This window comes from Hemicordylus capensis, chromosome 1 (assembly GCF_027244095.1).
Source record: "Hemicordylus capensis ecotype Gifberg chromosome 1, rHemCap1.1.pri, whole genome shotgun sequence".
In the NCBI taxonomy this organism is placed as follows: domain Eukaryota; kingdom Metazoa; phylum Chordata; class Lepidosauria; order Squamata; family Cordylidae; genus Hemicordylus; species Hemicordylus capensis.
Window position 1 is genome coordinate 136,677,848 of NC_069657.1, and position 24,076 is coordinate 136,701,923.

A 24,076-nucleotide genomic window follows, 5' to 3' on the forward strand; every position below is an offset into this window, starting at 1 on the left:
TAGCTTTACAAAAATGCAATTGTTTTATTCCACAACCATAACTAATAGTGCTTTTTGTAGCATAATACTTCAAGGAAGATGCTTAGAGCATACCTAGGGTTTTACTACTTACAGAACATAAAGGTTTTCTAAAGGGCATGCCTTGGAGTATCATTTTTTTAACTAATAGAAAATTCAAGTGAGGCACCTCTTAGAAGTGGTAATTCTCTTTATTTGGCACGAGGAGAGCAACTGGTCCTATCCATCCCCAGCACAGCATCCCTACAGTGGATGTTGCAGGTGTCTATCTTATGTTTCTCTTTTTAGAATGTGAAGCTTTGGGGGACAGGGACCCATTTTATTTATTTCTATGGGAACTTTGGGGAACTTTTGTTGGAAACTTCAGGAGGACCTTGTTATCTGCTGATTCATTATCTATGGATATGCATATCTGCGGCCGGGAAAAAGACACCCAACCTCATCATACCGGTGGGGGGGGAGGACACAAAAACCCATGTCGATCTTGTGTATCCGGGGGTCGGAGGTAACCAGCTATCATTTTGTTCCTTGGAGCCACAGAATGGCTCCCATTTTAAAAACAAAAAATGGTGATTTGTGTGCATTCCGGGGGCACAGAGCAATGCAGAGGGAGCAGCAAAGCATGTTAAGAAGCTTCCCCCCCCAAAATGTGGCTGAAAATCAGCATTTATTTCTCATTTTCCCCAGAGTCCAGGAACCTAGCCCCCAATTCCCCATTGACTCAATGCCTCAATATTCGTGGTTTCCATATCCATGGTACAACTGTGGAACGGAACCCCTGCAAATATCGAGGTCCTCTTGTATATAAATATTCATCATATTCATACATTTGCAGAATCCTCTAGGTGGAGCTGTTTTCATAATGCCATATGTAGTAATCTGTGATTTGCAGTGTCAGTATTGTATGTGAATGCTTGGGCCACTGTATACCATACCAATCACAAAACATGATATTACACTGGTAGCATTACTACATCAGACTGATTATATACTTGCACAAATTTTCAAGACAGTTGTGCCAGTATTTCTTAAAGATATATAGTAAAAAGGATACCATAGACAATTCAACTTACAGGTCCAAAACCTCCACCACTGGACTCCAATTTAGGATGCTTATTCAGATCAATGTGTTGTTGGGGTGTCTGACTTGTTGAAAGTCTCCATGGCTCTGCCAAAACCTTAGAGAATAAAAGTATTTTAAAACTGTAATAAAAATTTTTGAAGCCAGAACACACCATTTGCAATTGCAGCAAACATTGGTTGGCATGATGAAGAAAATAACTCAAAGTAGTTCCATTTAAAAAGGGACAAGTTAGGCAATGCTGCAGGGGCGTAACTACCATTAGGCAAGGGGAGGCAGTCATCTTGGGGCCCCACTGCCTCGAGGGGCCTCCCAGAGGCACATCACATTACTCCCCACCCACCCATGTTGCACCCCCTATGAATTATGTTGAGTCTCTTGGAGATCGGCAGGAGCAGAGAGTAAAAAAACTAGATTCAATGTGAACTGGATATTCACCGTATTCATAATGGGGATGTGAGTGTGAGTGCACTATATATTGTGAAGTGTGTTTGTGTGTGTATATCAGCGAGGGGCCCATTTTAAAATCTTGTCTCTGGGCCCCCTCCAACCTTGCTATGCCCCTGCAATGCTGAACTTGTCCTTTTAATTTCTGTGGGACTACTTTGAGTAATTTTCCTCATGTCAATTATAAATTCCACAAAATTGTGACGGGGAAGTGGTCAGAAAGAGGAGGAAGGAAGGGAAGAAAAGAGGCATTCTTGAACAATTCTTTCTTCTGAAACTATGTTTTCTTCTCTTTTGCAATCTCAGTTTTCAGCCAAGCACATGGAAGTGCTGCTGAAATCAAACACATGGAAGGTGCGTTTGAGGTACAGCTGGTGCACAAGTACAGCATTGTACAGGTACACTGGAATTATTTTAGAAAGGGTTAAATGGTAAAGCAGTATGCTTTAGACCTTTACAGAGTTAGCACGAATGAATGCTGTTCAGTATAGTTAAGTTTTCATGGGACTAGGATGTACTCCATATACTCCAGGTTAACTGATCCAGAGAGAATGCAACTTTGTCACTGAACAAGAGTAAGGTCAGTTCTGATATAAGACTTCTTGTTGGCAAAAAGGGCCATTCAGGTTTATATGGCTGCCACATGGAGGATGCCCAAAACTAACTTTGTGCAAGTCTTTCTATATATCATAACCTTACAGACTGCATATATAATAAACCCTACCCTCAACATGCAAGTTATCCTCACACTACCACTAGATATTCCTACTAGCAGCTTGGACCAGTGTGAAGACACACCACATAGCAGGCCTGGTCCACATAGTAGAGGTATACATGAATGGCTAACATGGAGCAGCTGCCACATAGAAGAAGTTTCAGGCAGCCTCCTCGTGGTGGCTATATTGTGAGAAGGCTACTGCAACAGTTACATTTTCTACTACTTCTGTTTAGGACATAGTACGAAATGTGTCACATATGTCTAGACACATGAAGGCTAAGAAAAAATAAATGAACACATTCAGAAAAGAAGTTGGCCAACATCCAGACAACTAATGTACATTGTGCTAAAGCAGTGCAAGTGGGAGCAATTTTTGCCACTCTGCTTTCCTCTAAGTCACCTCAAAATATGCCCTGAGGGCTGCATGACTTTCCAGGACACATTTGCATGTGGTACAAAGCACTTAAAAGGGATGAGGAGATTGGCGAAAATTGCTCCCACTGTGCAAACGGACACACTGCTTTAGTGTGGGATGCAGCACGCAACACACTTGCTTTGCTGCCCACATGCTTCGTTAGTCTGGATATTGGCAATTATTTTCTATTTCCCCTTCTAGGGTCTGAAATAGAGAAGAAATTTTTATCGGAACCCATTTCAAAACAGCTTTCAGGCAGGCTATGGGGTGGAGATGCCTTGGTCAAACGGTTGGATTATATCCAATTAGGAATGGGAGGTGCAACTTTGTTGGTCCTCTTGCATCTTTCAGCAGCTTCCAATACCAACGAACATAGTATACTTCTGGACTGCCTGAGGGGGGTTGGAGTTGGAGGCACTGCTTTGCAGTAGTTCCACTCCTACCTCTCAGGTAGATTCCCAGATGGTGTCACTTGAGAGACTGTTGCTCTTCAAAACGAGAGCTACTGTATGGAATTCCATAGGGCTCAATTCTCTTGCCAATGCTTTTTAATATCTTCATGAAACTGCTGGGAGAGATCATTAGGAAATTTGGTGCAAGGCATTATCAACATGCTGATTAGAGCCAGATCTATTTCTCCATATCAACGTAATCAGGAAATGGCTTAACCTCCCTAAATGCCTGCCTGAAATCGGTAATGGGCTGCATGCGGGAGAAAAAACTGAAGTTGAATCCGAACAAGACAGAGGTACTCATTGTGGGAGTTCAGAACTTAGGAAGTGGCTTAAATATGCCTGTTCTGTATGGGATTATGTTCCATCTAGAAAGAACAAACAGGTATGTAGTCTATGAGTACTTCTGGACCCAAACCTCTCCTTGATCTCTCAAGTTGAGGCAGTGACCAGGAGTGCTTTTTATCAGCTTTGGCCAATATGCCAGCTACATCCATTTCTTGAGTAAACTACCATTAAAAACATTAGTGCATATGCTGGTAATATCCAGGCTTGACTACTGCAGTGTGCTCTATGTTGGGCTGCCTTTGTATGTAGTCCAGAAACGGCAACAGGTGCGGAATGTGGCAGCAAGGCTGGTCTCCAGGGTTACCAGAAGAGACCACATTACTCTTATTTTTTCTACACTGGCTGCAATAAGTTTCCAGGCAAAATACAAAGTGTTGGTTGTTACCTATAAAGCCCTGAATGCCTTGGGCCCAGGCTATTTAAAAGAGCCTTCTTCTTCATGAACCCCGCCACCTATTAAAATCATTGGGGGAGGTCTGGTTGCAGTTATAATTGGCTCATTTCGTGGCGACCAAAAATCAGGACTTCTCTTGGATTGTACCCGGGCTTTGGAACATGCTCCCATATAAAATCAGGACCTTCCTATCTCTGGCAGTTTTAAAGTGACTTTTAAAAAGACACTTATTTTATCAGGCTTTTAGTTTATAATGTCTTAAAGTTTTATTGCTGGTCATTTTAATTTGTTCTTATATGAATTAAGGTTGGGTTTTAATTGCAAACTGCCCAGAGATTTTATAAGGGGTGGTATATAAATGTAATTGATAGATACATTTAAAAGTTACATACATGTCAACAGCAAAAACTGTATCTGTTAAGTTCTGCATAATACATTTCCTGTTATTAGGTTAAAATTGTAAAAGTATTACATATATTTCAGTTTTACTAAACATCTTCAGAACGTTTTCAAATTCCCAAAAATGTTATACGTTGACCACATGTATAGTTTTCACTTATTATTTGATGAGCAAGCATTATATGATGACTCACTTCTTTAAGGAAAGGAGATTCAACTGCAAGGTATTTGGATACCACATAAAGGCAAAAAAGATGGCGATCAATGCCAGAACCAGTCATGGCAAGACGATACAAGTGTTGATGTTTAGTAGCAGCAGTCTTGAATAGTGCATGCTTCTTTTCCTTCTGAAGATTTAAAAGGGAAAAACATCAAAGTCAGTATTTCCTTTTTAAAATAGTATGACAACATAAATTAAAACAACGAAGACAAGAGAAGGAGGAGGGAAGGGGGAGAGAAAGAAAAGGTGAGGGGAACCCCACAGACACACATTACAAACTAAAAGCCTGGCAAAATAGATAGGTTTTCAGGAGCTTCTTATACAGGTGAAACTCGGAAAATTAGAATATCATGCAAAAGTCCATTAATTTCAGTAATGCAAATTAAAAGGTGAAACTGATATATGAGACAGACGCATTACATGCAAAGCGAGATAAGTCAAGCCTTAATTTGTTATAATTGTGATGATCATGGCGTACAGCTCATGAAAACCCCAAATCCACAATCCCAGAAAATTAGAATATTACATGGAACCAAGAAGACAAGGATTGTAGAATAGAACAATATCGGACCTCTGAAAAGTATACAGTGTACTGTGCTTGATTGGCCAGCAAACTCGCCTGACCTGACCCCATAGAGAATCTATGGGGCATTGCCAAGAGAAGGATGAGAGACATGAGACCAAACAATGCAGAATTGCTGAAGGCCGCTAATGAAGCATCCTGGTCTTCCATAATACCTCATCAGTGCCACAGGCTGATAGCATCCATGCCAACGCCACATTGAGGCAGTAATTGCTGCAAAAGGGGCCCAAACCAAATACTGAATACATATGCATGCTTATACTTTTCAGAGGTCCGATATTGTTCTATTCTACAATCCTTGTCTTCTTGGTTCCATGTAATATTCTAATTTTCTGGGATTGTGGATTTGGGGTTTTCATGAGCTGTACGCCATGATCATCACAAATTATAACAAATTAAGGCTTGACTTATCTTGCTTTGCATGTAATGCATCGGTCTCATATATCAGTTTCACCTTTTAATTTGCATTACTGAAATTAATGGACTTTTGCACGATATTCTAATTTTCCGAGTTTCACCTGTAGGACAGGAGAGAGGGAGCATTACGATTTTCAGGAGGCAGAGTGTTCCATAAGGAGGGGGCTGCAAGAGAGAAGGCCCTCCCACGAGCCCAGGCCCCACGTAACTCCCTTGGGCCCAGAACTCTGAGAAGGCCCACCTGAGATGACCTCACAGGGTGAGGTGAAGTTGGACAGGAGAGGCGGTCCACAGGCGCCAAACCCTGAAGGGTTTTATAAGTGATAACCAGCACCTTGAATGGGCAGCCAATGCAGTGAACTCAGCAAAGGTAAAATATGAACATATTTTCTGCTGCCCATAAGCAGCAGGGCTGTGGCATTTTGGGCCAGCTGAAGCTTACATAAGAACAGCCCTGCAGGATCAGGCCCAAGGCCCATCTAGTCCAACACTAGTTTCACACAGTGGCCCACCAGATGCCACTGGAAGCCTACAGTCAGGAGCTGAGGGCATGCCCTCTCTTCTGCTGTTACTCCCCTGCAACTGGTACTCAGAGGCATCCTGTCTTTGAGGCTGGAGGTGGCCTATAGCCCTCAGACTACTAGCCGTTGACAGACCTCTCCTCCATGAAGTTATACAAACTCATCTTAAAGCCATCCAGGTTGTTGGCTGTCACCACATTTCGTGGCAGAGAATTCCACAAGTTGATTATGCATTGCGCGAAAAAATACTTCCATTTGGTCCTAAATTTCCTGGCAATCAATTTCATGGGATGACCCCTGGTTCTTGTGTTATGTGAGAGGGAGAAGAATTTCTCTCTCCACTTTCTCCACACCATGCATGATTTTATAGACCTCTACCATGTCTCCCCGCAGTCGTCTTTTTTCTAACCGAGTCGTCTTCTGAGTTGTCTTCAAAGGCAACCCCAGGTAGAGCGTATTGCAGTAGTCCAACCGTGAGGTGACGAGCGCATGAGTTACAGTTGCCAGGGCCTGCTGGTCAAGGTAAGGCCACAGCTGGCACACCAGACGAAGCTGGGCAAAGGCTGTATTGGGGCATAGTGAGACCCTTGGGGGGCCAATGGGCAAAATCTTCTTTGGGGGCTTCCCTTCACGTGCACCCCCAGCACCCTAAGTCATGTCCCATGAATCTGACATCAGACACAAGGGGCGGGGCAATCAACATCTCCCCCTGCTGCCTCCCCTGCCCTGCCACCGTTATTTCTGTTTACCTCCGGAGGATAGGGGTGAGCCAAGCGGCGGTGGGAACTGTAGCTAGCCAGTTGGCCTCTCCAGCCAAACTGTACACATGCACAGTCTAGACATTGACATTCCCCAGGGACATTTGTCCAATGAGTGTTACATCCATGAGCTGTATAACTGATAAAAACTAAGAACTCAGTTTGGTTTTCCAATACTGTCTTGGCTCAAGTGTTTCACTGACAGTGGCCAGCAGGCAGCACCAGTCAGACAACTTTGTGATTCCTTGTTTTACTGCATAATACAGCTGCTTTTACAATGTTTGTTTCAAGATGCTTTATTTCAGAAGCAATAATCCATAGTTAATATAGCATCTGTGTCATGTTTCCTACACTATCTAGAAGCAAAGCATAAAGTTTACATAAAGTTAAAAATTAGGCTTTGCAGTAACAGAATTCCTTATTCTGATTTTATAAAATGTTATACCTATTTTCTGGAAGAAAAGCCACATTGGCGTAAATGCCGCACCACTGAAAAACGGCTGAAATTTTTCAGAACTCTATCAGGAATGCTGCATTGGTGTACCCGCCACAGCTAAAGCACCAAATACAACCCCTCCCTTTCTATTTCCCATGGAGTGCTATTTGCGCCCCACATGGGGGCATTTCAGCCCTTTGCGCTTTCCCCCCACCTCAAAGGAGTTTGTTTCTCCCCACCTCAAAGGAGTTGGCTCAACTGCCAAGTTGGGCCATGGCCATATTTAGCTGCAGGGAGGCACCTTTAAATATAGATTAGAAGATGCTTACCTCCCTGTATCACTGGCCCTGAAAGCTCTTCCCAACAGCAGTGGCGGACAGGCTCTGCCACTTAGCATGCAAAATGCAAATGAAGGTAAAGCTATATATTATTGCCAGAGTAAACTCACACTTTCAGCTGGGTCATCCATAGCTTTCACAAAGTTGCACGATTCAATAGTACACGAACGAACTGTTTCTGTTCTGCCTTCTCTGAAGAGGCGGGTCATAGATGCTTCATATGTTAAGCAAAATTTCCCCATGTCCTTAAACAAAAATGCAGAGGGAAATTCAGATGCAAGCAGCATGTTCAAAGTCAGAAAACTGGAACACACCGGCCCAATTCAGACATAACGCTAAATCTCTCTCTCATGCGCAAAAAGAGGAGAGTTAAATGGTCCAGCAGGGCAACAGCATAGCTCCTTGCCACCCCAGTGTTTCCTTGGACTGGAAGTGACCAGAAGTGTCTGGTGCACTTGCACTGGGCACTTCCGGCCCAAAGAGGCACCGAGGTGGCAAGGAGCTATGCTGTGCCCTGCTGGACTGTTTTAAAAGACAGTGCTGGTGGAGGAATGCGGCGGGAGGGGTATGAGCACCCTCCCCCATCCTTAAAGATCTCTCCCTCTCCCCTTCAAATTGGCAGGCGCTGGTTCCATGGACAACACTAGTTCATGCATGTGTTTACGCAAGAGAGAGCACACGTGTGCAGGTGGGGCTGATTTTGTAGGAAGGATCCACTTAAATCAGTACCTCACGAGAGAAAGGTAGGATGTTTTTGTTTCAATGAAAATTGATCTGTACTCTTTCATTGCAAGTCTGTTTGCCAGCCCCCAGTTTGGAGATATTCTTTAGGATTCTGCCAATCTGAATAGTTTGAGGTCATCAGCAAACATGATTACTTCACTATTTGCCACTGACTTCAAGCATTTGTTGGTTAATAACTCTAGTCCCTATAAAGATGGGGAAATGTAATATTTACATTCTTGCTTTGTGAAGACTGCATTTAATCCTAGTGTCTCCTTCCCATTTTAAACTTTTTAAAACCATTTTTTGCCATGCATATCACACGTCTTCTTAAGTGCTGTTAGGGAGGAACTCTGTCAAAATCATCTTGAAAAACAAATTATATCGTTTTGACCAGAGTATCCACATCTACATGCATGTTGAAAAATAGGTTGCCTTTTCAGAATCCATGCTCATGCTTCCTCAAGTCACAAAACTAATCTATTGAACTATAAATATCTTTACGGTAGGTTATTAAGAGCCTGATAACTCCCACTGAAACACTAGTAGCATGAGTTGGACAAAGATTTTGATGTCAGCAGGAGCAGGACCAGAGCTAACTCAGAAGCCTGACATTAAAAAAATCTATCTATCTCAAAATTTTGTATACCTGCTTTACAAAGTAAACAGAGGAAAGTACTGATGGTCATACCCGGTAGTGAGCAAGCTGCAGGGCAAGTTGTACAAATGCATCAGGACTAGTTTTTATTTTCTTCATTAATCCTTTCCCAAATGTCTCAAAAGGAAAAGAATGAAAATTTACATCTTCCGCTAGAGGTTTTGCAATGGCCAGAGACCTCTCAATCACTTCTTGGCACTAGAAATAGGAGCAATGCAAATACTGCATTACACAGAGGCACCATAAATAAAGACAATAAAATTTACAATGCATTTCAAGGGTTCTGACTTAATAATGTTATTTTGCTTTTAAGTTTACATTTTAAAAAAATACTACCCAATTTCTTGCAATTCATATAACAGTGATTTTTGTGTGTATGTTGTAAAAAAATGCTAGGAATAAGTACAGTGGTCCCTCGACTTACGATGTTAATCCGTTCCGAACGCACGTTCGGAGGTCGAAATTTTCGTAAGTTGAAGGGCGCATCCACGGAGGTCTGAAAACATTCGTAAGTCGAGGAAGCCGCATCTAAAAATTTGTAGGTCGAGTAAGCCGCATCTAAAACGGCAACGACTTCCGGTCTTTTTTGTCATTCGTACCTCGAAAACATCGCAAGTCGAGTAGTTCGTAGGTCGAGGGACCACTGTATTCTTATTAAGCATGATTCACTTTGGGTAGTTCCAAGCACAAATCCTGCCAGCTAAAGAGATGCTTCTAGTTCCCTGTCCAACATAGACACATTCCATTCATTACTCTCCATTGCTGGATGATTACTTTGAAGTTAGATTTTCATAAAACTGACTACAACAATCTATCTAAAGAATGGATTAAAACTGAATGAATTCTGGAAAACATTACTGAATATGCCAACAACTACTGTCAAACACAGTTTAAAGTTATCAAAAGGTAGTAATAAGAAATAAGAGCCCTCCTAGTAAGATTGTGGGATGTACGGATATTATCAACAGCTAAGTCACAGGGGAAGCGGAGTAAAGGTGGGTGGAGGGCCTTTGAGCAAGCATACTTTTTTTGGCAGTGGGGAGAGACAGAGGGAAGGTTAGGCAGGGTTTTTTTTAACCTAATCTGTGAGGAAATCGCTGCTGCCTCATGCACTGAGCACAAAGCAAGAATGGGATCAGCAGCCTAACCTCCTGTCTTCAGTGACTGCCTAGCTGGAAGTCAAGCTATTGTGGCTTTTGATTGCTTGGGGGCAGTCCTGACATTGTCCCCAAGAAGAAAAGGGGAACTCCCCTGCCCCCCCAACAAAGATTGCCCCAGAGTCAGTGTGCATGTTTCCTAGGACAATGCCAGGAAGAGGAACACTATGATACCTGTCCATACAACTTAAAAAGGTTTGCACCCCTTTAAGGATGTACAGGCTAGAAGCACTGCACATTTACATCACAAAATATTTTGTGAAATAAACCACAAGTATTTTTCTGTAAAAGATCTTATTGGATGCACTTTATATCTAAGTTTAAAGTAGCAGTCAGACAAACAAGTATCTCTGTTGGAACCACCTAGAGCCTTTGGAGTCAGGCGGTATATAAACAAAACAATGGACAGAAATGCACTTGAGTCAATAGTTCTAATCCTAAATCACAAGTGGCATTACACTCACTTCTTCGGAGATTTCCCATTGCAACCTGGTAGGCACAGGGATGCCTACATTGATTTCTCCTTTGCAGTGCCCATCTTCTGTGTAACCAAGTTCAACACAGTCAGAAAACATGACATTCTGAGGAGGAGTGGTGTGGCAGGGGGAGAAAACACAGAGACATAATTACACGCACTTTACATATTAGAGAAATCTGAGTTTTATTTAAAAATAAGTTTGTTCAATCTCTATTGAAATGATCTTGGATTAAGAATCAGATCCTAAAGGGGCAAAAGAGCAGCAGCAAACACTGATTTAAAGAGATATTTTATAAAACATATTTGTTCTTTGAACTAAACAAATGGCTAATCTTAACCCTTCAACATTTTGTATTAACTGATATTTATTTATTTTTATTTACTTTACATTTTATATCCTGCTCTTCCTCCAAGGAGCCCAGAGCGGTGTATTACATACTTAGGTTTCTCCTCACAACAACCCTGTGAAGTAGGTTGGGCTGAGAGAGAAGTGACTGGCCTAGAGTCATCCAGCAAGTATCATGGCTGAATGGGGATTTGAACTCTGGTCTCCCCAGTCCTAGTCCAGCACTCTAACCACTACACTATGCTTAACACACTCTCTGTTAGAGATTACGAAGTAACCAGAGTTTTGCCAAATAGGTTTAGCACAGATATGTTACAATGTCAAAATATTTTCAGATAACACTTCAGATACATTTTCCATACAAGAAAATTGTTTTATGTGAATACAATAATATATAGCAGGCAATGGATAAAACATGACGACAAGTATTATGTACTGTAAGAGCTCTAAAATTCAGACCTCCTGTTATGCATTCTTAAAATATGTTCATTTAATGGAACATTTGTAAGCAATTGTGAACGAACTGGTTCTGCAGCAGTTCCTTATTAACGTTAATGGAGATCTGATCAATAGAAGAATTCTGAAACCATCGTGTCACATGTATTCACAAATAAATAGGAATCTCCAACTTTTCCGCATTCAGCTGCCAACTTTGTGCACTTACACAGTTGGCAATACACTAGTATTGAGGAGGAAAAGGAAGAGTACAAAGAACCCTTGAAGCTTCCAGTATTTTGCTTTTAGTGATTTTAGAATGAGTACATTAAAAACAGAATTTACCATCTCTCAGTTTTAGAGAAAAGGTGATTAAACAGAGAAGCATACGTATTCATCTACCCAAATCTGTACAAACAAAATCCTATAATCCTATCCAAATCCCAAAGTCCTATCATTTCACCTCTGTGCATAATGTACACTTACCTCCCATAGATGTCCAATAATAGGAGCATCTGCCCAGGAATGTTCAGCATTTAGGCCCATTTTACCATTTTTGAACACTACAAATGTAAATGACTTGTCAAACCACCTATGAAAGACAGAAAGTTCCCATACATTAAAAGTTTCTCACTCAATATAAAACAGTTGAGTATTTCAAGGGGTATCTTTGTGTTTGTCATTATCTACAAGTGCTTATGCACAAAGACCAGGTAATCAGCTATCTTTACAGAAATAAATCTGTAGTAGAGCTGTGTTTGGAGCTTACAAGGTCAATCCTTTTATGAAATTACATTAACCATAACATGCATGACATTAAAACCATATATGGCTGTGTGTAACTGAAGTGTGTGACACCATTACATGCCAAAAAAGGAAGAGTGAACAGGGTTAATTACGTAGCAAAATGTTTGGTTTTATCCAAGGGTTGCAGTCGGGATACATCTACACTACCATTTTAAGTTAGCTGAACAATTATTTCCTCTCCTCAAGAACTATACAGTAATTTTGTGAGGAAATGGATGTGAGATGTTCTGTGGCATTTTCAGTACTCTCACCAAAAACTACAATTCCCAGGAATCTTTGTGGGAAGCAATGGCAGTTAGACTAACATTTAATTTTTTATTATAATTTAATTTTTTAATTTAATTTAATTTAAATATAAAACAGTTATGTTTGTAGATATACCAAGGAGCACTTCACTTAAGGTTAGAAACATCCCAGCAAATGGGGGTGGGGGAGGGGGAGAGAGAGCGAGAGAAAAGAAATATATCACTTTAGCTAAAATCTACTAAATAAGGCATGAGGTAAGTGTTGGAATATTTCTTGGGTGAAATTTGCCACAAAAATATATATTAAGAGTCATTATATCTGTACACACAACACTAAAAGAAAAGTTACTTTCTTAAAAAGTTACTTTCTTACCATTCTGAATCTCAGCACAAGAGAGCTATATCAAAGGTTCATGATACAAAACCAAACCTGCAATTGTACTTGCTAAAAAGGTAAGCTGGAGATACACATATGGCAAGAAAGCACTTTTGTTTCCAATATTCAACATACCTGTCATAACATTTGCCATGCAGAAGTGTCTTTGCATAGGTGTCCATGGATGTCACTGGATCATCTTGTGTGTAACCCTGAGCAGTGTCATCCAAAGTCACAAAGAAAGCTGCCTTTTCCACTGCATCCAAAGATTGCTTGTTCTTTCCACGTGCAAAATATGTCTGGCGAGCCTTAGCCCAAGGCACTCTTTCATAAGAATATAAATATATTATTTATTTATCAAATTTGTACACCGCCCCAAACTTTCATCTCTAGGCGGTTAACAATAGCATAAAACAAGTTTAAAACATATATAAAAACTAAAAACAATTTAACAATTTAAAAATAAACCAGAAATTAAAACCTAAAAATTTAGGAAGCTGAGAAACCTTGGGTGAAAAGATGGGTTCTCAAGTGTTTTTTGAAAATTTCCAGAGATGGGGAGGATCATATCTCAGCAGAGAGTGCATTCCACAATCTCGGGGCAGCGACCAAGAAGGCCCGTCTCTATGTAGCCACCAAACGAGTTGGCAGTAACTGGAGACGGACCTCCTCAGATGACCTTAATGGGCGGTGGAGCTCATAGTGAAGAAGACGCTCTCTTAGATACCCAGGGCCTAAGCCATTTAGGGATTTATAAGTTATAACTAGCACTTTGTATTTTGTCCAGTAACCTATTGGCAGCCAGTGTAGCTCCATCCGTAAAGGAGTAACATGGTCTCTCTGAGATGACCCAGAGATCAACCTGGCTGCCGCATTCTGAACCAACTGAAGTTTCTGGACTACGTATAAAGGCGGCCCCACGTAGAGCGCATTACAAAAGTCAAGTCTGGAGGTTACCAACAGATGTACCACTGTTTTGAGGTCACTGATCTCGAGAAACGGGTGCAGCTGGCGTATCAGCCATTGCTGATAGAAAGCACCTCTGGCCACCACCTCAACCAGAGAAACCAGGGAGACGTGTGATCCAGAAGTACTCCCAGACTGCAAACCTGTTACTTTTGGGGAAGTGTGACCCTATCTAGAGCAGGTAGATCAATATCATCTCTAGAGTTCTGATCCCGCACAATAAGTACCTCCGTCTTATCTGGATTCAGCTTCAGTTTATTCTCCCTCATCCAGCCCATTACTGCTTCCAGGCAGGCATTTAGGTAGGGGTGTGTGCATTTCGTTCTGGGTACAAAATGTTTTGTGCCCCAAACAGGCCATTTTGGCTGTTTTGTAGCCGAAACAAAACACCTAATGTTCAAAACAGAAAATTTTGTAGCCAAAACAGAACATCCTTGTTTCAGATACAAAACGTTTTGTTGTTTCGGCTGTTCTGGAACTCCATTTTGCAATAGCGAAAAGTCTTTCTCCTTCAGTCTCCATTTTGAGTTTTGACATCTCTTTGAATTTCCAGCCCTTCCAACCTGCAGATTGGCCAGCGAATGCATGGGCAGATCTGCTGGCAATTGACTTCTTATTCCTTTTAAGGAAATTTAGCGGTAAAATTTTACCCTCATTGGCCAGTGGGGCAGTGCGCATTTCATTGTTGTTGTTTGAAACCATTGTGTGTAGATAAATTGCATTGGGGGTGTGTGTGTGGATGTGCATGACCTTTGGAAATCTGCCTGGTTCTTTGCAAAGCTCTGCTGTTAATGATGATGTGTGATGTTGATGTTATTTGTGGTGGATTTGGGGCAGAAGAGTGGGTCAGGTGGTAGTGCCCCAATGGGTGCCTGCTGCCACCCAGATTCCAAGGGAATTGGGAAAAGGGCTGATTTTTAAAGAATTTCTGAAGTTGACATGTCTTTGTGGCAGAAAGGGGGCCTGATGGGAAAAACAGTGGGTTGAGTGGCAGTGCCCCAAGGGGTGCCTGCCACAACCCAGATTCCAAAGGAAAGGGGCAAAGGGCTGATTTCTTAGAAATTGTTGAAGTTTACGCTTCTTTAAGGTTCTCCCCTCCAGGGAATAATGGAGGTTTCAGCAGACCCATAACTCCACCTGGGGGGGGCACTGGGGTGGCTGGGAGCAAGTGGTGGTATAGTACACATAGGGTGCCAACCACCCCCATGGGCTGCTAATCCATGGGGTGGTGGGTTCTGTTGTTTTTGAGGTATTCTGGGTGTAGATTCTCTGGTAGCATATGAGATCTTCAACGACAAACCATGAATCGACTCTCCTAATGAGAGTGGATTCATGGTTTGTCATTAAAGATCTCATATGCTACCAGAGAATCTACACCCAGAATACCTCAAAAACAACAGAACCCAGCACCACATGGGTTAGCAACCCATGGGGGTGGTTGGCACCCTATGTGCACTATACCAACACTTGCTCCCGGCCACCCCAGTGCCCCCCAAGTGCAGTTATGGGGCTGCTGAAACCACCATCATTCCCTATGGGGAAGAACTTTAAAAATGCATAAACTCCATTAAATCTTTAAAAATCAGCCCTCTGCCCAATTACTTTGAAATAATTCTGGCAGCTTCCTTGCCCCCACTGGGCACTACCACCTACCCTACTCTGCTCTGGGCCACCCCTTGCCCCCCAACGTGAAGCTATACTTTTGCTGAAACCTCCATTATTCCCTATGGGGAAAATCTTAAACTTCAAAAATTCACCAAAAACCAGCCCTTTGCCCAATTCCTCTGAAACTTGGGTGGTAGCTTCCACCCATTGGGCACTACCACCCCCACCCACTAGTTTTGCCCCAGGCCATTTTTTAAAATCCAAAATGTTTCAAATTTGGATTTTGCAATTTCGAACAAAGAACAAAATGGGGGTGTTTTGGATTGGCTGATTTCAAACAAAGAACAAAATGGGGGTGTTTCAGATTTGGGCCAAAAACAAAAAACAGAAAAAAACCAAAATGCACAACCCCATTAGGGAGGATATGCCAGCTCCTGAAGAAGCTGACATGGAGAAGTAGATCTGGGTGCCACCAGCGTACTGGTAACACCCAGCTCCAAATCTCCTGATGACCTCTCCCAGCGGTTTCACTTAGATGTTAAAAAGCATTGGAGGAAGTAAGGAGCCTTGAAGGACACCATACTTAGGCTCAGATTTCAAAGAGCAACAATCTCCAAATGACACCATCTGGAATCTATCCAAAAGGTAGGAGCGGAACCACTGTAAAACAGTGCCTCCCACACCCAACACCGTCAGATGTTCCAGAAGGTTACTATAGTCGATAGTATCGAAAGCTGCCGAGAGATCCAAAAGGACCAACAGAGTCACACTTCCTCTGTCAATTCCCAATCGGAGATCATCCATCAGGCCGACCAAGGCAGTCTCCACCCCATAGCTTGCCTGAAAACTAGTTTGGAATGGGTCTAGATAATCAGTTTCCTCCAAGACCGCCTGGAGTTGAGAGGCCACCACCCTCTCAATTACCTTGCCCAGCCATGGGAGGTTGGAAACAGGCCTATAATTGTTCAACTGAGGGATCTAATGCAGGCTTCTTTAGAAGAGGTCTAATGATTGCCTCCTTAAGACAAGGAGGCATCCTGCCCTCCCTCCGCTAACATATAAAGTTAGTGAATGCCTAGCCTTATGATCATCGTTCATATTTTTAGAAAAACTTTAATTGTTCCTAATGAAGAACGAACAGAAATTGCTGCAGGATACCACACATTGAGAATAAACAATGTAACTGCAATGTAAAAAGTAGAAGATACATACAAAACACTTCTCGCATTTATACCGATACTCAGTTCATTGGCTTAAAGCAATACCTGTGTAGTAGCAATTCTCAGAGGCTTTGCAGCAAAGTACCCTCTGAATATGTCTTAAGTGTAGTAAAATTAAGAGCAGGCTTCAGGCTTGTGGGGCTCCATCCCCCCACCCACCCTTTAATGTGCACTGAACGCAGTATTGGAAAATAGAGACACTATGTTCAGCGTACTACACTACCAACCTGTTCAGGAATTAGATTTTGTGAATGGAAGGTAGGGTAGAAGAGATACAAGATCAGCCCCCAGTACCCACCAGATGTTGGGTGTGTGCGCATGCATTTCATCTCAGAAGTTGTCAGATCACCAACATCACTTATATGCCACTTTTCAACAAAAACCTCACAAAGCACTTTATACAGGAAAGAAGAGAAAGAAGGTTCCCTGTCCTCAAAGGGCTCACATTCTAAAAGAAACACCAGCAACCACCACTGGAGGAATGCTCTGTTGGGACTGAATAAGGCCAGTGGCTTTCCCCGCTAGTCTGAACAGTGCCTCTTTAATCCATCCGTGTGTGTGTGTGTGTGTGTGTGTGTGTGTGTGTGTGTGTGTGTGTGTGAGTGTGAGAGAGAGAGAGAGAGAGAGAGAGAGACACATACACATACACTTAAGTTTACTGCATCCTTGCCCTGTTCTTCCCACTCACTAGAAAACTCAAGGACCCAAACAAATTCTACATGTCATTTTCTTAAGATATAACGGTATAAAATTTTTGCATCTATCTTAATGCTGGTTTTTCACCCCTCAGTTTGAGAATTCTATATAGTGTAAGGAAAGGAAGAATCATATGGTTACCAGTCCATCAATCTTACAATCAGTTCAGAGAAGTGCACAAATGGAATGCTTGAAGACAATAGCCCTCTTCAGACTTTTTAAAATCGAGGACTCTATACACGAGTACAGCATCCACAAGAGCACATGCTATATCCTTGCCCCCATGCTGATGCATTCACAAGCCCCACCCCCCTCCACCCGGTCTATGGCTATAGCATTTGTCTGCAGAGACAAACACTGTCATGGGAAATTCTTCCCATGATGCAGAATGATGGGGTAGCCCAGCGTTCTAATACAAAAAAATCTGCCCATGGCAAATGCTATAACCTTAATGGGAAGAGAACTGGTCTTGTGGTAGCAAGCATGAATTGTCCTATTTGCTAAGCAGGGCCCACTCTGGTGTGCATTTGAATGGGAGACTACGTGTGTGAACACTAAGATATTCCCCTTAGGGGACGAGGCCGCTCTGGGAAGAGAATCTGCATGCTTGCATGCAGAAGGTCCCAAGTTCCCTCCCTGGCATCTCCAAAATAAGGCTGAGAGAGACTCCTACCTGCAACCTTCAAGCCGCCACTGCCAACCTGTGTAGGCAGTACTGAGCTAGATGGACAAATGGGTTTGACTCACTATAAAGCAGCTTCCTATGTTCCTAAACTTGGACAATATCAGCATGGGAATGCAGATTCAGAGTGTGCTCTCAGGGACACTGTGGACAGTCATGTACAGTGCCCTCTGTTTTATAACCTCTGAAGAGGGCTTATATGGAACACATTGCATAGAACATTTCTGTTAACAGCAAGAGTCAACAAGAAGCTTTTTGGTCAAACACAGAAACAAAAACTAATAATTTAAAGTTGAAATCAGGTCTATGTTGGCCTACATCCAGACTACTTTTGTGCTCATAATGCTGTTGAGCTAGCAAAGGGATGTAACACAATGAAGTTGTGCAAAGAAAGCACTGTCTGTTCCAGACAAGTGCTAGTGGTTGTACTCAACCTTGTATGTGTCCCACAATTGTGCAACATTGTGGAACACTGCAACTTCTTGTGTTGTGCTAACGCAACACTACTATGAAACATAGGAAGTTGCCATATACTGAGTCAGACCATTGGCCTATCTAGCTCAGTATTGTCTTCACAGACCGGCATGGCTTCTCCAAGGTTGCAGGCAGGAATCTCTCTCAGCCCTATCTTGGAGATGCTGCCAGGGAGGGAACTTGGAACCTAGATCCTTTTCCCAGAGCGGCTCTGAGGGGAATATCTTACAGTGCTCACACATCAAGTTTCTCATTCATATGCAACTGTGGCAGACCCTGCTTAGTTAAGCGGACAAGTCATGCTTGCTACCACAAGACCAGCTCTCCTCGCTACTCTGGATGTCAATTCTTGTTTTCAGCTGTGAAAAATTACGGACTCCTAAAAAATGTGTAGAGAATTCATACCTGTCACCTGCCGTAAGAGCAGCTAACTTCTCTTCACCAGGCTGGGGCTCTGATTTGATGTCTAAGATCCACTGAATCTGCTGTTCAATCTCCCGAGGTTTCAGCAGTCTGCCATCATAGTACAGCCATACTTTGTAATAGCATCCCTTGTGGTACACAACAATGTGTTTGCTGTCTTTAATATGCTGGAGAGTGTCTAGAATTGCAACCCAAAGTGATGACATAAGCAAGACTTCAGTAATAACAAACTGTAATCCTATTGACTGTTCAGTTCCAGATAGTATCTTAAGTATCTATTTATCACACTAAATCCATTTGCCTAACTTTAAATTGTTTAGGCACACAATTTGTAAACTATATGCTGTGCAAACATGAATTTATACTTCAAGAAGAAGATGCTCAATATTTCAAAGAAACTATGCTGGATAAAGCTATCCTTTTAAGAGGCAAATTATACTCTCAGTTTTATAATCTCTCATGAGCACAAGCATGTGTATCTGCAACTTCCTTATGCTACATAATTAAATAGTTGATGTTTAGAAGTCCAGTCAGGCTCCAGTCAATGCTACAGTCTGGTCAAGCTCCATTCAGGATAAGAAGCTGAGTAGGCCAATTGCAGAAATTTTCACATGAATGTACTCTTCATTCTACATAGGGACTTCACTTCAAAGCCAAGTTTCTACTTCTGCTTGCTATGCCCATTCAACTCTTGTGGGAAGGATTCTAACGTTCATTGGTTGATGAGGTAGAACTCTCTCATTGGAACATGCCACTCTTTGTATGGCAAACAATTCTTTTGAAAGTGACCCCACATGAAAATTGTACCTCATATCAGAATTTACAACTGCTTCAGAGATAAAGCTAGCTTTCATATCTTCTCTGAGATGCAACACTTTGACATGGGTCATGGTGTGTGTTCAAATACCACAGCAAACCAATTCATGTCTTAGGACTAGTACAGATGTAAATGCAAGCCAGCATTAAATCCTAAAAACAAATATATGTCTTAGGACTAATTCAGATATAAAAAGACGCCAGGATTAAATCCTAGCTTTCTGCAATGTCCTTAAGCTTTTGGACTGCATGCTTCATGGTGAAGATAAGAAGTCTACCCCAGATTCTGACTCTGAACAAGCCAGGATCACTTGTTACATCTCAGCTGAGAAAATCTGACATATTCTAGCTAGAATTCCAACACAAATCAGAATCTGAAGTAGATTTTTTCTGAATTATTTTGAGCCTCATGCACAAAAGGGAGAAGGGAGTGCTTGCTCCTGTGGCTCAGGCACATTTCATGAAGCCAGGATCTGGTCCTGTCCTTAGTAAATTAATATTCTATGTTTTTACAATCAGGACATGTAAATGTCATCACATGTATGCTATGGAGATAAGTGGTACAGATATCAAACCTTTCACCAGGATGCAGAACAACAACCTGTGTGAATTAGCCATCACATAGCAAAAGCATTATTCTGATGTACTGTTTTCAAGATAAAGCCAGCAGATTGGAATTTAATATAAAAATTTGATTGCTGTTTTTCATTACCGAAGTAGTAATAGGCTGAACAAAGCTTAAGGAAAATGAGACATGAAAGAGGGAGTAATTTTGAGGACATTAGTAATGATTTTAGATAACAGAGACTATTCAAAAAAGTTGATTACAAACATTAGGGGGAAACGGGCAAAATGTTGAATTTTGAAATATTTCACATCATGAAATATTACATGATATTTTGCATGGTCCAATTCAAGGAAATATATGAACCATTTTAGTCTGTTTTGATATAAGAAGACGACCCAAGTTGTCATCCCTTACTAAATTATTCCACATTAGAACAGACAAACAAAAGTGACCTTCCCCAAAAGGCAGAATCATGATCTGCTTTTTCCAAGATAGAAATATTTCTTATCAACTGTAATGTCCCAATGATAATACACTTTCAGCTTTATGCCCTTGTCTACTCTAATTCCCTCTGTTTGGGTCTGCAACCTGAGCACCCAGATGACCACAGCAGCTGCTATCTCCATTACTGCAAAGAGTAGCGGGCGGAGGGGGAGGGAAAGCCTCAGAGGATCAGCAAAACCTTCCTATCATGCTTTGCACTGCCAGAAGACTGGCAGCCATCACTGCATTATCAGTTATCCCCTGGAACGCCACAAAGGGGCAGGAGGCCAATGGGACCAATGCTATTGAAGGCATTGCTAGCAAAGGACCATAGAGTATGCTGTGCAGAGCAGCGCATTCACAGATGTGAGCCCCTGGAGCCATAGGGCTCTATTACAAACATGGCTGCTTACTCCCAGGGACTCCTAGAAACAACAAACACACCTACACAATCAATACACTGAGGTAGGATGACTCCTATTTTTGTCCTGTCTTGGTAAAAAACAAGGTACAGGATCTGGGCTACCCACTTTTGAACGAGCTGAGTTGGAGGGATTTGCATGAGTTCTCAAGAGCCTGAAAACCAGGGCTGCATGCCTCCTACCTTCATTTTGATAACCGTGTGAAAAGCCCTAATATGCACAGTGGTGCAGATAACTCAGAAGTGCCTGCAGGAAACAATGCTGAGCCCTGTCATATGTATGGAAGAGTGGAAATAATTGTTTCACTTTCTTCCCACTATGCTATGGCTCAGCTACAAGATCTGGCTGCACTTGAGGCAAAGTGGAGTGGTGGGGAGCATCACCCAACATAAAAGCAAAATAATCCAAATGATTCTGGGATTATTCTACTAGATCTCATTTTCCCCAGTTGTGATCCTTACTGGTAAACATATAGCACTAAGGAGCAGAACCAGCTGCTTTGCACAAAGAGTTGTTTTGTTTTCAAATTATCACTCAATTTTGTCAATAGAAAGTTAACTATCTAAAGGAAATTCTGTCAGCTTCACAGAACCTTCTCCCATTCGATGAAAACTTGTAAAACCCTTTGTAGTATGCATCTGCTCCATTCTGTGCGTTTCTCCCCACTCCTTTAGGCCTGCAGGAGAGGAGCTGCTCCACATCCCAGTTTTTGTTTTGTTTTAACTGAAACAAACAAACAAAACAGTTTTTTGTTTTGTTTTAACTGAAGTGAGATCTGTGAGGACAAGGCTTTCTTGGTGGTGGCACCCACACTTTGGAATGTGCTTCTATCAGAAGCTTGCCTGGCCACTACTGTTTTGGTGATTGGTCATCTGTTTCTAAAAGGAAAGCTTTCATTCATGGCTGATTTGATATCATGCTGACATTTTAAATGATGTTTTTAAAAGTGTAGTTGTGAGTTTAATTGATTTTTTAAATTATTTTTATTGTTTAGTATGATGCCTAATGCTTTGAATGTGGCTTTGGTGGCAAAGAAGTGGCAGAGAAAACTAAATGAATATTTTAAAATATCTGTTCAGGGAAACAAAAAGTGGTAACAACAAATGGGAACAGATGTCTGAACCAAACATCTAAAATTTATATAACCAATCCACATAGTAGTGAGTTGCCACAACACTGAAATGGTTCATAACTTTTAAGAACTGGACCTTATAGTAAAAAAAAATAAAATACTATGAATTTTCTATTAGAAAAAAAAATCACACAGCCGTACCAAATATGCAAATGTTTTAGGGTGAAGTAATCTGTCACATACACAGAAAATTAAAATGCAAAACAAGGGCCAAATACGCTGACAGGACTAACACTGTACCTGTCTCTGTGCCCGGTATACGACTAGTGTTGAACATACGTTCATACTGAGAAGAGCACATTGGGATGGTATTGTAAATCATAAGCTGAAAGGAAAAAGGGAAAGTCAAAACACCCCATACACAAAGATTTCAAAACAATGAGGTTGTATGGAACACACGAACTCTTAAGAAGGTTAAGAAGGCAATGGAAACCAAGAGGACCTGAAAGAATGGAAACAAAAAAAGGAAGTGATAACAAAGAAAGATCTAAGCTAGATTTGAAAAGAAATGATTTTCCCGGATTGTTTTTTTTTTTTTTTTAAGGGAAAGAACAGGCAAAATGGATCAATACACACATTGAAGAATTTGGTTTTTAAGCAACAAGAATATAACCGTGGTCTGAAATTTCTTCAGTGGCTATCACATATTTAAAATGTACATTTCACTTAGTTTTCCTCCGGTTACACACTGTCAAAATGAACATTTGTTATTAGCCTAATATATTCAAGAGGAAACACTGGCAACATTTCACACCTTTCAGATTCTTAGAAGTTCTTTGCCTTCAGCTGACCCTTCTTACCTGTTTCTTCTCCTGGAATACGGGAGGTATTAAACATCCTCTCCCACTGAGCTGAGCAGAGTGGAACAGTGGATCCCATCAGGAGAATCTATGCCGCAAATGAGCATTACAATTGTGTTTTACGCATACAGTTAGCAGGCGAAGAGAAAAACACACGAGTGTTAGAGATTGTCAGAAGATGCTTAGGGCCACTTTACATAAGGAGAAATGTCCTACACAGAAGTCACTCCCATGAGAGGAAATTGAACAAATCTTTCATGGAGTTCACCACCTGTGATTAATACTTACACATATGTGTGTGTGTTCCACTGTGTATTACATGAACACACATGCAATATGACTTCTCAGAAAAAAATCTTATATGAAGCCATTTCAGAATACTAGCTTCCAAAATCCCTTTCACTTTTTTCTTTCGAGACCTTTCTCCAGTCTACTTGGTATTCTATGGCAATTTCCCTTGTTGTGCTTAAGCTATCAGTCTCACCTTTCCCAGGCCCTCCAGGACACAAATCACCTTAAGCTCAAACTAACTGAAATGGGGGCTGCCACTTGGGGTTTTTATCCTTTATACCCCATTTTCACAACAAGAAATCTTTTAACCAGCTAGAAACTTGCGTTTTAGGCAGTATACAAATATAATGAATGAATGAATGAATGAATGAATGAATACCACTACTTATCTAGTTCCAGAAAAGGAGTGCTAAAGTGCCTTCTACAAAGAAATCTAGAAAGGAAGAATTGAAACTAAAGCAAAAGTGAAGAGAAGCAGCTCTGTATACAGACACACAATTCAATGAGTATTGTACATTTAAAGCTAATTAAAAAACCAAACTGTAAAAGATGTCATGAGATCAAAGAGAAATGCTGTCTGTTCTTTATCCACAATACCATTCAAGACAGTGAAATACAGATTCACTTGTAATATTTCACACACAGGTTGAACATTTAATATACATTTTTCCTAAGATGCAACTGACCTCCCTCCCACGGCTTCTATAAAAGCTCATTCAGGAGTTAGG

General features: G+C 41.4%; 1 protein-coding gene across 3 annotated transcripts in view; it reads right to left on the reverse strand.

Annotated features, from left to right (window-relative positions):
• CPT1A (carnitine palmitoyltransferase 1A) overlaps positions 1–24,076 on the reverse strand; it is a 72,089-nt gene that overhangs the window by 7,294 nt on the left and 40,719 nt on the right. For 2 of the 3 annotated variants that reach the window (XM_053289830.1, XM_053289841.1), the window contains 9 exons: positions 23,058–23,145; positions 18,819–19,014; positions 12,906–13,094; positions 11,829–11,934; positions 10,548–10,664; positions 8,960–9,124; positions 7,656–7,790; positions 4,467–4,619; positions 1,092–1,196 (listed from right to left, as the gene is read on the reverse strand). In XM_053289830.1, coding sequence (XP_053145805.1) covers positions 1,092–1,196; positions 4,467–4,619; positions 7,656–7,790; positions 8,960–9,124; positions 10,548–10,664; positions 11,829–11,934; positions 12,906–13,094; positions 18,819–19,014; positions 23,058–23,145 — 1,254 coding nt within the window. Of the gene's footprint in view, positions 1–1,091; positions 1,197–4,466; positions 4,620–7,655; positions 7,791–8,959; positions 9,125–10,547; positions 10,665–11,828; positions 11,935–12,905; positions 13,095–18,818; positions 19,015–22,497; positions 22,583–23,057; positions 23,146–24,076 lie in introns of all 3 variants that reach the window. The other variant, XM_053289833.1, reaches the window with a different exon arrangement.